This window comes from Porites lutea, chromosome 1 (assembly GCF_958299795.1).
Source record: "Porites lutea chromosome 1, jaPorLute2.1, whole genome shotgun sequence".
Lineage (NCBI taxonomy): Eukaryota > Metazoa > Cnidaria > Anthozoa > Scleractinia > Poritidae > Porites > Porites lutea.
In genome coordinates this window covers 10,369,608-10,382,107 of record NC_133201.1, presented here as the reverse complement: position 1 = coordinate 10,382,107, position 12,500 = coordinate 10,369,608, and the positions used below count along the sequence as shown (strand labels likewise).

At 38.2% G+C, this 12,500-nt stretch overlaps 1 protein-coding gene and 1 long non-coding RNA gene across 2 annotated transcripts in view; both read right to left on the bottom strand.

Moving 5' to 3' along the window:
- Positions 1-10,146, bottom strand: part of LOC140935037 (uncharacterized) — a 15,248-nt gene extending 5,102 nt beyond the window's left edge. Inside the window, exon 1 of the mRNA XM_073384575.1 lies at positions 9,891-10,146. Coding sequence (XP_073240676.1) covers positions 9,891-10,077 — 187 coding nt within the window. The 5' untranslated portion in view covers positions 10,078-10,146. The remainder of the gene's footprint in view (positions 1-9,890) is intronic.
- A 250-nt stretch (positions 10,147-10,396) lies between these two features.
- The window catches only part of LOC140941001 (uncharacterized), a 13,626-nt gene continuing 11,522 nt past the window's right edge, over positions 10,397-12,500 (bottom strand). The window contains exons 2-3 of the long non-coding RNA XR_012166405.1: positions 12,306-12,411; positions 10,397-10,529 (exon numbers count right to left, since the gene is read on the bottom strand). This is a non-coding gene — a long non-coding RNA (uncharacterized lncRNA). The remainder of the gene's footprint in view (positions 10,530-12,305; positions 12,412-12,500) is intronic.

The following is a 12,500-nucleotide window of genomic DNA, read 5'->3' as shown; positions in this document are numbered from 1 at the left end:
TCGTAACCATAGCAACTGAGCATCACTAAACATCTCTCAAAATGTGCGAGAGGGATGAACAAACCGCTACTGAAAACGTCAAGTGCTGATGTTTTATCCTCTAGGAATTTCTAGGAAAATAAACTCAAAAAATACGACAAAATTCCGACATGAAAAAGGCTAAAACGTAAAAGTTAGAAAGAAAAAAAAAAAAGACACGACATTATTTCTTTAAAAAGAAAAAACAACAACAACAAGACAATACTTTCTCACCTCCTAAAGAACGGGCACTAAAGTGAGCAGTTTTTAACTTTTAATCGTCTAAGGCAACGGGTAGTAAATCAAAATGAGTAGGATTGAAATTTTCATTTTTTTAATTATTATTAGTTCACTTTAGCGGAGCTCCATGGGTAATAAAATTTGGTAAACTATCCATCCGATAAAATTTGGTTATGACGTCACCGTACGTCCGTACGGACTTTCCGGGTAGGGTAAGTAGAAACGAATTCCTCCCCTCTCCCATAGAGAGTTCTGTCCCCTACTGTTTCAAAAGCTTTTAGAAATGATTGACAAATCACAATCTGTCAACTGACCAAATGTTTGGTGGATTTTAGGGGCCGACCATTTGACTTTTGAGGAGATTATGAGTGATTTGAGCAAAAAATTTCCTGCAGACTGATTTTGAGAGGAAAAAAGCATACAATTAAATTACTGGGCGAAAAATATCCTGCACCGAAAAAAATGTCGCTCATGACGTATAATGCTGAAAAAAAAAATCTTACACCGTTATATGTCGGGGAAAATAATTTCTATCTCCAGAGAGGTTGGGAGAAAATTCTTCCAATACAAACTTGGAACTAAATAAGTCAAAATGACCCATACCCCACTCCCCCACAAACGTCCAATGGTCATGTCAACCATTTAGCGGGTGAGGGAAGAAAGGGATTTGACACCTTTGTAAATGTCATCCATCAACAAAATGGCTGCGGTCATGCTGAAACGCAGACCATGCACACTGCAGACTGTCCAGACTGAGTGTTATTTTTTTTTACTTGTACCTTAATTTTCTAGTAAAATTTTTACTATAGTTTCTCGCTTCCTCTCATTATGTGCACTGTGCATCACTATCATATGTGCACCGATGTGTCTTTTATCGGCGTATTTTCAATCTTGAAATGCAAAACTTTAGTCTTGAAAACCACCACATCATGAACGCGCGCCAGCCATTTCGTGGCTGGCGCGCGGAAAGAGAAAGTTCAAAAGAATGCTGAGTTTCCTTTTTGTGGACAAACGAAAGTGTTTCGCTATGAAATTGTCTTTCGAGGAATTCAACCTTGTTTTCTACACGGCGGATCGGAGAACTTGGCTTGTTATGAACCAACCAAGGCAGCGTGTATTCTGAAGACACTTGAGGTACATTCCGTACTCTATGATCAAAGAAAATCACGTTTTTAAAAAGGAATTTTTGTATTTATAAAGGTTTCATGAACGTTTTCTACATTTTGACATCGGCGTGAAAGGAAAACCACAAAATGTGCATTTGAAATTGACTTTGTGCTAGACCGATTTAATTTTATAACATGCGTGAACGCAACGATTTAACTTGCCTTACGCGAATTGCTTTTTAGGATTAACTTATGGGTTTTGAATAAAAAGATTCAAGAAATTGTTCATCTGTCATTGTTCATTCATTGTTCATTCGGACCCTTTCTTGAATTAATACTGAAGTGTTGTTTTTGTACATGTTCCATATTGAATTGCTATTCATTTTCTCATTCATTACTTGCCATTCAAGAATTTTGCAGTGTGCAGTGTGCTGCTCTTTTTCTATGACTTGTGTCCTGAATATAGCAGAATACCGCTTGAATTAAGTTTACTGCGTTTGTTTTCAGTTGTTTGTTTACGACTTTATATTCTCACAGAAAAAGTGAGCTTATCTAAAAAATGAAAGAGTTCTCCTCTATTCTAAAACGGACAGACTCGCCGGTTTTTTGAGCCCGAGTTTGTCTTTTGTTTGTTTGTTTGTTTTTTTTTGTTTTTTGCCTTTTTTATATATATATAAAACAAGTTGTAAGTTGTTGTATTAATGTTTATATTTGTAGTGAAAGATTGGATTTTTGTTATTAGTCTGTCCTCAGAGAAAATATTATACACCTTACGGTAAAATTTTCTTTCAGATATGATGAGGTATGAATGTAAAAGCTACACATAACTGTTCGTCCGGAGCCGTTTAGAAAAAAATAAAAAGAAAAGAAAATAGAATGGGCTTACGGGAAGACAAAAGTCCTTAAGTCGGCCTGATTTTTCTTTTAGGTCTTCCCTTAAGACAGAAACACCGACCCTAGAAATCGTAACCTGTAAATTGCTACTACTTAAGAGACCTATAATTTAACATTTTTTTCAATTCAGGTTTGTTTAGGATATTTTTTCTTAATCATTTAGCCCCTCTCTCTAAAGGTGTCTGATGCCGAAGGCTCTTAGGGATGTGAAGATTTCTTTTTTTTTTTTTTTTTGGCTTAGAGTTCATGTTATTACTTTAATTTGATTGCTTTTATCAAGATCCACCCGTAGAGCTTCTACCAATCAGCACCATAAATCAGCCATAACAGACCACGTCTGTCAGAACAATCATATTATGAATTGGGAAATAGTTGAGCAGGAAAGCGACAAGTTTAAGCGATGGATCAAGGAAAGCATATGTATTAGATCGAACACTCCTACTATGAACAGGGACGAGGGAGCCTATCAGCTTTCTCTCATATGGACACAAGTGATGCCTACCCCCAAACCAGGGGGAGGGGGGGGGGGCGTCTACAGAGTGACTTTGCGCGTTCATCGCAATAATTAACACCTTCAGAAGCCTATTTAAAGCTTCTGACACTATTAATGTTTTCCAGGTTTTCATAAAGATGGCTGACAGTCATCGAAACTGTCGGCATCATTAAGACGTTAAGACTGCCTACGTTCCGAGAACATTTAAATCGATGTTTTTGTTTTTTGTTTTTTTTGTTTTTGTTTGTTTTTTTTTTTTATGGTGGCCAGAACCTCTTTAGGACCTCTAATTTGATTACGTTCTTGTTGGCCCGAAGCTCTATTGTTTCAGAGTTGGGGTTCATTGTTAGTTTTGTTTGGGTTAGGGCTATCTATTGTTTCCTAAACCAATCCCGTGAGCCGTTCTTAGAGCTTCCGGTCCACCCTAAATTACTTGGATATATTTCGAATTCAGGCATATTCGATTAAGTGTCAATATATTAATATTCACATGCACAAAATGGGATGAGTCGTCGAAACTCCCATGAACTGAAATAGTCCAAAAGACAAAATATAACAAAACAAAGCTAAGATACTTTTAACTGAACGTCTCCTTGTCTTTCCTGGCCGGTTAAAGTGGCATTTTGTTGAGTTTTGCAATCGTAGGTACTATCCACTAAGGGACGGACCATTAGAAAAATTATGGGGGGGGGGGGGGAGGGGAATTTTTGAGCCGCAGGAATTTTTTTTCGTTATCATATTCCTTGTATGAATTTTTTTTAGGCCGTAGCATGAATATTTTTTTAGGGTTAATTAGCGTGCACGAATTTTTTTTCATTTAATTTTGCCTTGCGCGAATATTTTTTTTGTACTTCGCCCCCCCCCCCCCCCCCTCCCCCCCCCATAAGTTTTCTAATGGTCCGTCCCTAAAGAAGAATTAAAGGCTGGCCACGAAACAAACGGACCACCTCCACGCGCCTCCACGTGAAGCGCTATAAATTTGAGAATAATCGACAAATCCGCTCCAAATTGCTATCGGCTAATCTACAGGTAAGGTCGGCTCCGGCTTCTTTCTCGCTGGCTCCACAAAACCCATCGCAACTGCACGATAATCGCTCGCTCATCAACAAACTCTGTTGACCTTTACCCGTCGCCATGACCGCAAACTGGCAGGATTAATACGCGACGTGAAATATTCAAGCTTAGCGATCGCGTCCGCGCGACAATGCAGCATTTGCTATGGGAAGGATAGTACTATTGCTTCTAGGTCAATCAACACTATGCGAGGGTCCGTTGCGTTAGTTTTGACTAGAAAACAAAAGGTGATCGCGCGACCGTCAGTAAGTTTTCAACAGGGCGGCCCTGGTTTTCAAGTTCGAAATCCTCTAGTGTTCGCTGTCACAGCTGCTGTCACATTGTTCGTCCAGCCGCTTGCATAGGTTCTTGACTCTACTGGACCTATTCGCTTGGACTAATTAAATAAACAGTTCTTTCCAGAACTACGTCTTACTCCACAATATGTTGTCGAAACTGGTGAGGGAAGACGAAAAGGCAAAATCTGGCCTTGGCTATCCAGCTGAATAGAAGATACACCTGAAGATATGGTTAAGTAAAATTTATGTGCGCGATATCTTTTATTATTATTATTATTATTATTATTATTATTATTATTATTTTCAAAACTCAGGGGCACCCAACGACGATTTCCCCTTTAATGCGTTGAAAACACTTTTAGGCTGTCCAGAGTACTTTAGATCTCTAAAAATGCATTCTAAGCGGCGCTAATGCATAGATTTAGTCAGGAGGGCTAAAAGCGAAGCTCTCAAATAATATTTATAGCTTGCTCATACTAAATATAAAAACGTGTAATACTAAGCGGAGAAGGCAACGAGACAAGGGCACCCAACGACGATTTCCTCAAATACATTGAAAAACACTTTTTTGGCTATTCATAAAGTACTTTAAGCTCTATAGAATAAACTCTAACCGGCTCTATAAAATTTGTATCTCAGTGTTCGGCTATTCCAGGGGAACTTCAGTCTTTTCGAAATTACCAGGAATTCAGAATTATTTTCCCGAAGATTTTAGATGCAATCTAACATATTACAAAGGAGATAATTTTTCAGATTCCTTCTTTCATCACATTTTTGAATCCGACAATTTTAGGCTTCCTTTTTATCTACGAAAAATAGCCTAACTCGGGGAGTGAAATGTGAAAAATTAAACTTCAGACAATCGTAGGGAATTTATTAGCATGATGAGATGAGCTTCGAAAATTGTACATGAATAGAATGGTCATCTAGAAATTTTTAGCCAAGTAAAAGAAAATTCTAGGCAAAATTTGCTTCTCCGAAGAGATATTTTACAGATAACAGTCGTTGGAAGCCCTTGACCAGAACTGTGAAAAACAACAATAGGTCTAATTACTTCACACTTTTTTGTCATTTTCCTTGACGTTGTTTTGCATGACTACAACGTGAAACGTCCAGAAACTTCCTGGTTTTCACGTTTTATGAGGAAATGTGGTACATGTTCTTGTTCACTTTTTTCACTGCCGCTCAATTTTTTTAGCTCCGCTATAAAATTCGTATCTGTTCGGTGATCCTAAGGCAGATTGGATTATTTTGAAAATTACAGGGGTTTCAATATTATTTCTCCGATTGATTGACCTAGAAACAATAGTACCATCATTCCCATATCAAGTGCTGAATTGTCGCGCGGACGCAATCGCTAAGCTTGAATATTTCACGTCGAGTATTGCCTGCCAGTTTGCGGTCATGGCGAAGCGTAAAGGTCAACAGTGTTTGTTGATGAGCGAGCGATTATCGTGCAGTTGCGATGGGTTTTGTGGAGCCAGGGAGCAAGAAGCCGGAGCACACCTTACCTGCAGATTAGCCGATAGCAATTTGGAGCGGATTTGTCGATTATTCTCAAATTTATAGCGCTTCGCGTGGAGGGGCGTGGAGATGGTTCGTTTGTTTTGTAGCCAGCCTTTAATTCTTCTTTAGTGGATAATATCTACGATTGCAAAACTCAACAAAATGCCACTTTTGCCTACCAGGAAAGACAAGGAGACGTTCAGTTAAAAGTATCTTAGCTTTTTTTTGTTATATTTTGACTTTTGGACTATTTCAGTTCATGGGAGTTTCGACGACTCATCCCATTTTGTGCATGTGAATATTAATATATTAACACACACTACGTCTGGGCCGCCTGTGGCAACACATGTTGTTCTGTTAACCTTTTGACAATAAAATATACATGTATTATTTGTTTGTTTTTTTTTTTAACATTATATGTTAATCATTACTATCGTCATCAACTTTCTTTTCTCCCTGGACACTAACTCTATAATAGAAGCCTGTAAAAATCTATGGTCTGGCCGGAAATAACTCACTTCGCATATCGAACGCTCTCTTTAAGCTATGACTACCCCTAGTATTAATTTAAATAATGAGAAGTTTTGGTCTTCTTATAGCACAGTTTGCAATGGCTGTTTTAAGACAATTTCAGGTAGAAAAGAAAAAACCACTGATAAATTCAGATTTACTGTCTGGCTATGTCCTACACGGTCTTTTCTTCCTTGTTGTTGTTGTTGTTGTTTTTTTTTTTGGAAGAACAGACCGTGTAGGACATAGCCGGACAGTAAATCTGAATTTATCAGTGTTTTTTTCTTTTCTACCTGAAATTGTCTTAAAACAGCCATTGCAAACTGTGCTATAAGAAGACTAAAACTTCTCATTATTCTGCATAGATTTCTTTTCTATTTAAATGGCTTAGTCAGTTTCAGGTGTGATCACTCTCCCCCTGTCATAATAATTTCGTTTTGCTATAAGCAGAGAACTTTTCATAACTTGCATGGCAATATTCCAGGAGTGTTTGCAGGATATTCTATTCTTAAAGGTCAAATGAACCAAAAAATTGAAATATTTTCTTTTGTCACTTTACCTTCACCAAACACTAAAAAGAACCATCCTAAGTGAGATTTGGGTAAAGATCTTTCTTCCCAAGCCTTTAAAGGAAGATAAAAGATCAAAATCCGAGCATTTCCGAAGACTTCACGAAAACGTTTCTGAAATGGCCGCGTGATAGACTGGAGACTATGACGTCAATGTTGGTCTTTCAGGGCAGAAAAACGTTCTGCGCAAGCTTCTGCGCATCCCTTATCGCCTGCGTTTGTTTGTCTCGTTGTGTGAGAGTTCTGACTGAGATTGAATGAAATACACGAGGTGTGAACGTTCGCTCCTTGTAAAAGCTTTTTGTTTTTGTTATTGTTGTTGTTTTTTCGTCACTTGAAAATTACTTTGGATTCAGAGCAACCAATGTTAGAGTAAAAACAGATCATTCCGTCAGTCTGAGGAGGAATAAAACGTTTTGAACATTTCCAAAGAGGTTTGTATTTTTCTGATAATTGTGCATTCGATTTGTGAATTGATTTTGTGTCCAGTGCTTCGCCTCCTTTCGCTAGGTTGAATTAAAATCCGCTTGTATACTGGTATTAGTTGTTACGGTTAGTTTTTTACATGCCCAGATTCATTTACCTTTGCAGAACCAGCTTTATCGTTGTCTTATGTCAAAGAACCGTAATGCTAACGCTTGCGAGTGAACAAACTTGAGCGCTAAAACTTCCTCGGAACTATAGAAGGCTAGCAAGCTTATTCGAGAAGAACAGACTACTTCGATCACTTTTCCGTTGCTCAAGTAATAATAGTCAGAGTAATTTTTTTTTCTTTTTCATTTTTAATTACGTAGTTTTGTTTTCTTTCTGTATGCAAATTTTCCTTTTCACTCGCTATGAAGTAGCTGAGAACGTCAACTGCCGGCAGTGGCTTCAAAACAATTGACTCTTTGCCCGTAAACAATTGCTGGAGCTGGATTTGACTGAAGCGAGCAAAACAAACCCTTATGTGCAGTTTTCTGTACTTTCTAATGATTCAATTTACTGAGTTTAATTTGCTTGAATGAAGATCCTCGCATGGACCAGTTTTTAAAAATAGCTAAATGGTGAATCATTGCTTGGGTACGAAGCTTGCAACTGATCTTTTGAAATAAGATCTTTCGGTAGGTTATTTCGCACAGAAAATTCACTTCTTCATTGTCAGCAGGTATAAGAGCCTTAAGCCTTATGTTTTTTGAGTGGAAATTTGTTGTTTTGCAACCTTATTGAAGCTTTTTTTAGTTCACTTAAGCTGAATTTTATGCATGATGGAATTGTTCTTTGCTTGTCGCCTCTCTTTGCGAGCTTAAAGCGGCGTCTATGGTCCTTAAAGTGACCTCAGTCGGTAATTAAATCATATACATAAGTCAACTTTGTTTGAAGGAAATCTTACTTAGTTTTTGAGAAGTGTTATGCATGTTCAACGTGACAACACAAAGCAAACTTTATCTGCGCGAAACGATCAACTTTAAAAAACTGTAGTTGCTTTGAAACCGATTTGGGGGAAGATTTTGCTAGATAAAGATTAACTCTTTTTGTGCCCACATACCAACGCCAAAACTTTTACATTGAGGATTTTGTTTATATTTTAGTGTTCTGCGAAGCAAAAGTGTCCGATCGAGCGTGGGTTTTAAAATATCAGCTCGGGTGCGACAAAGTTCAATGACTTCAAACACATTGTGGGCAAGCGTGAATTTCTTTGGGCAAATCACTTTACAAAGATATTTTGTTTTTGTGTCCACAGTGGAGCTCCGAACCTTATATATCCAGAAACTTCCTTATATGAACAAATTTTGTGAATACATCTTGAAAAAAATCGGACCTAGGCACGCACATTTCCAGTACAGCGCAAGGAAATTAATGCCGTCGTTAAAGTCCGTTTAACTATGATGTATTCTTCGAGAAAATTAAATAATAAGGTAATAAACAACAACAAATAAACAACAGCTTGCAACTTTTGAAGACAAATTGCTTGTTCTTTCTAGGTTTATGGCCGCACAAACCACCACAATTTGTGCGCCAAGTCGACTCGAAAAACACTGTTTTGAATTTCCCGCTTTTTTTCACCTGACCAACATTGACGTCACAAGCTGTTTTTACCGACAATTTTTCCGACCGCTCTACGAAGATAAGGGCCAAAAAATAACAATTTTTAATGGCGAATATCTCGGACATGCTTGCTTCAATTGAGCTGAAACTTCATAGTATGTCTATTGGGTTCATATTAAACATATTTCACTAGAATTGAACTAAAATAAAAAATGTCGATTTTTTGGTTCATTTGACCTTTAATCACCTGAACTCCACCCTCAACCGGGTAAATTAAGGGCACCAAAAGTAATTTACGGAATTGAAGATTTCTTTGCAAAGGCTTGAAGTTTATAAGTTTGAAGTTCGTTACATTAATTGGTATAAGTAGTTTATAAACTGAATTTTAGCTTTTAGCCCTAGCTAAATCTATATATTATCAAAGAAGGAACAGAAGAAAAAGTACTGCAGTGCAAGAAAAAAAAATGAATAGAGTACGAGCTAAAAAGAAGCATAACGTTAAAAATGTATCAGAAACAATAAGAAACTCGAAATTCAATCCCTGATATTGAGAAGCAATATAGATCTAAAGGCTTGTAAGTTTAAGAAGAACTTCAATAGGATCAGGACGTAGTCAGCCTACTTACGCCGGTAGACAAGATAAAACTTAAGGGACAGTCAAGGGAATTCGCGCGAATTAATCGATTATATGAGACCATCAGAACAGGAACGGTAGGGAAAGATATTTACGTCTGGCAGGTAAGTTAATGTGCCTCACCCCACTTCCCCCTGTTAAGGAACATTGATGCATTTTTTAACTGCAGGAGCAAATGCTACCAACCAGGTTATACATGCATGACGCTGAAGACCTTAACATTCCAATCGCATAGCTAATACCATTGCCAAGAAAGTCAATGAGATATGAGCCGTCTTAGGTTATACAACCGTACTAATAGATGAAGAGAAGCCCCCTAAGTAAAACCACTTGGGTGATTTAATTAAAGACAAGGTAAATAATTCAAATTTCTTTTTAATCACATGGGTTACGTGTATAAACCAGTGCATTTGAACGATGCGAAATTATGGCTCATAGAAGAGACTGGTCACAAAAGCAGGTGCAAATGAAAAAGTTAACTATTGCTAACTCACCCAGGTATCAGGTAACAGAATGGGTTTCCGCGTATTTTTCACTTACCTGGCCTATACCGAATAAGTACCAAGTGGTTTTCATTAGCTGGAGGTGCTATCACAGCTGCTGGAGGTGGAGGTACCGCAGCACCTGCTCCGAGCACCATGCCATCAGCCAAAGCCGCATTTTGTATGTTTGCAAGAGTTACTGCAGGGAAAGCCAGGAGGTCAATTCCTGAGGCAAATCCAGGCATCGCATAAGTATTTGTCGCTCTCTCATTCACGTAGTTGTAGTTGCTATTGCAAAACCTTCGCCTATCGTAAAATTTATCTCCATCCCATTCATCATCATCATATTGTGGTGCGTATCGTTTCCTTCGAGGTGTTCCAAATTTGAGGTTTTTTGCGTCGCTTTCAATGTCTGATTCATCCTCTGCCTTGATTATCTTAGCGTAGTCTGGCATGGTTTTGATCAATTTCATTTGTAGGTCAAAACTGTCAGCTCCAACGAGTAGCTCTGTTATTCTAGTAGTTTTATCCCGCACCAATAATCCAGAGTAGCCAAGTCTACTAGGCATCTGTTCAGGTAATCCAAACAGTCCAGCTGCTTTGGCATTGACCATTAATTTCGTGATTTCCTCATCTTTGAGCTCCCACCGTGGATTTGGCATCCCGGCAAAGTACGACAGACGTACCTCCACCACATCTGTAATGTAACATAAAGTAAGCGAGAGGAATACAGCAGCAACAACAAAATCGCGAAATTATAATGTTATTGTCCCTCTTAATTTTCACTATCATTGTAAATTTAAACAAAAGTGAAATTAGCGTTTATTACAATGGTATTTACTACGGATTTGAATTAGACAACATGACGTGACATTACATTACACCACTGCAATGTGGTGCATCAGATTACATTTTATACAGTTAATGGATATCACATTTTTTAAGTAAGACGACGGTGGCAGCAGCGAGAACGGCGATAAAGCAATGGGTTTAGATTAGTTAAATTTTTGTCTCAGAGCTCTGTTTCAAAGCGATGCTGGGTGCGACGCTATTGACATGAAAATCTTTTTATCATTATTATTATTATTATTGTTGTTGTTGTCGTTGTTGTTGTTGTTGTTCCCATGCAAATAAAACCATTTTTATAAGAAAAGTTTTGCACTTAGCCTTGTTTTAAAAGTGAGGATATTTGGAATTCTAAAAGGGTCATTCGTGTGATTTCCCGAATTTCCGAAAAGATCAGACGAATAAAGAACGGTACTGAAGACGTTCCGTTCCGTTTCGTTCCATTTCGAAGATTCCCGAAGATTTCCAAACGGGGTGCGAAGCCTCAAATCTTAGCGCCACCTTGCCGAGATCACGAATATCTATCCTTTGCGAGATGACCAGGGCAAGGTAACGGGATATCTAACCGAGATCGCCCACGTCTTGGCGAGATGACCTACTTGGTCATTTTTGTACGTTATGGTTTCGAACACGTAGTCCGTGGGGCTATTTCCTTATATGGCCTATACGGGGATGTGCCGCGGGACAGGGTATGGTTTTTGACCTCCCTGTCTTAAACTGGAAATACAAATTTGGGTAAGTCTCTCCTAAGCAGGGTTTAGAATTTCATGGGAGTCTGTCAACCGGGTATTGCCTGCACGACTGATTTGATTTGCTAACTGAAACTTGTTTGCACTCCAAGTATACAAATGTAATAGACTATAACGTGAATTCCGTCTAGAGCAACGACGGCGTGTACTTGTTTTTTTGTCTGTAAAGGGAAATGAAATTGAAGGTGTTGTGCTAAACAGGGTATGTACAGTATTTTAGCAATTGTTTGTCTAAACAGGGTCACGGTTTCAGACCCTTAGCGGCTCTCTAATGCCCAAATATTGGTTGAGCGATAGACTGACAACTTGCTAGCATAGCACGCAGCCACAAGACATAACGTAAAAAACAGTTTCCCATATGTTAAAATTTACTTTGTTTGTAAAACATAATCCACGAGAGTGCATATCCGTGAAGGATGAAAATCCGAGTGATTACTCACAGAATATGTCGTGGCACTAGTAAATCCTAAAGTTAAAGTTGGAACGCTACTTCAGCCAGAAACCTGTCCTTTTATTTTATCGAAAAACCTTGTTAAAGCATCGCAAAGAAAAGATTTGCCCAAAACAATTATTGGTATAGGAACTGCGTTCTCGGGTGAACGTTGTTTCGGAGCTGTTTATCCCCCTCCCAATACCACTTTGTTTGTTTCAACTTTCGAATGCGGAAAAGCATGCTGCGCAGACTCGGTGTGGGATGGTGGCAGGGAGATTAAACAAAATAACTGCTATTTGTCAACGAGGAAAACTTGATGATAACACCACTTTCGTTCAATTGTATCAATCCACCTTTAAATTTGGTTATAGTTGAAGCCGATATTGATTGTCACCAAATACACCGAGTTCTAAGAGAAACACATTAAAGAAAATAACAAACATACCGTATGTGGGTTTCTGTTTAATTCCAGAAATGGAGCAGATTTGCACTAAACCAACGCTGATCAAGGTTATATAAGCCAGCATCTCTGGAGAGGTCTGCAACTCAAACTATCAAGACAAACAACAACAAAGTTTTTGTACTTTTTTTCTATTTTTCTTTTTTTTAGCCCTGTAATAATTTAACGATGAATTTTGCT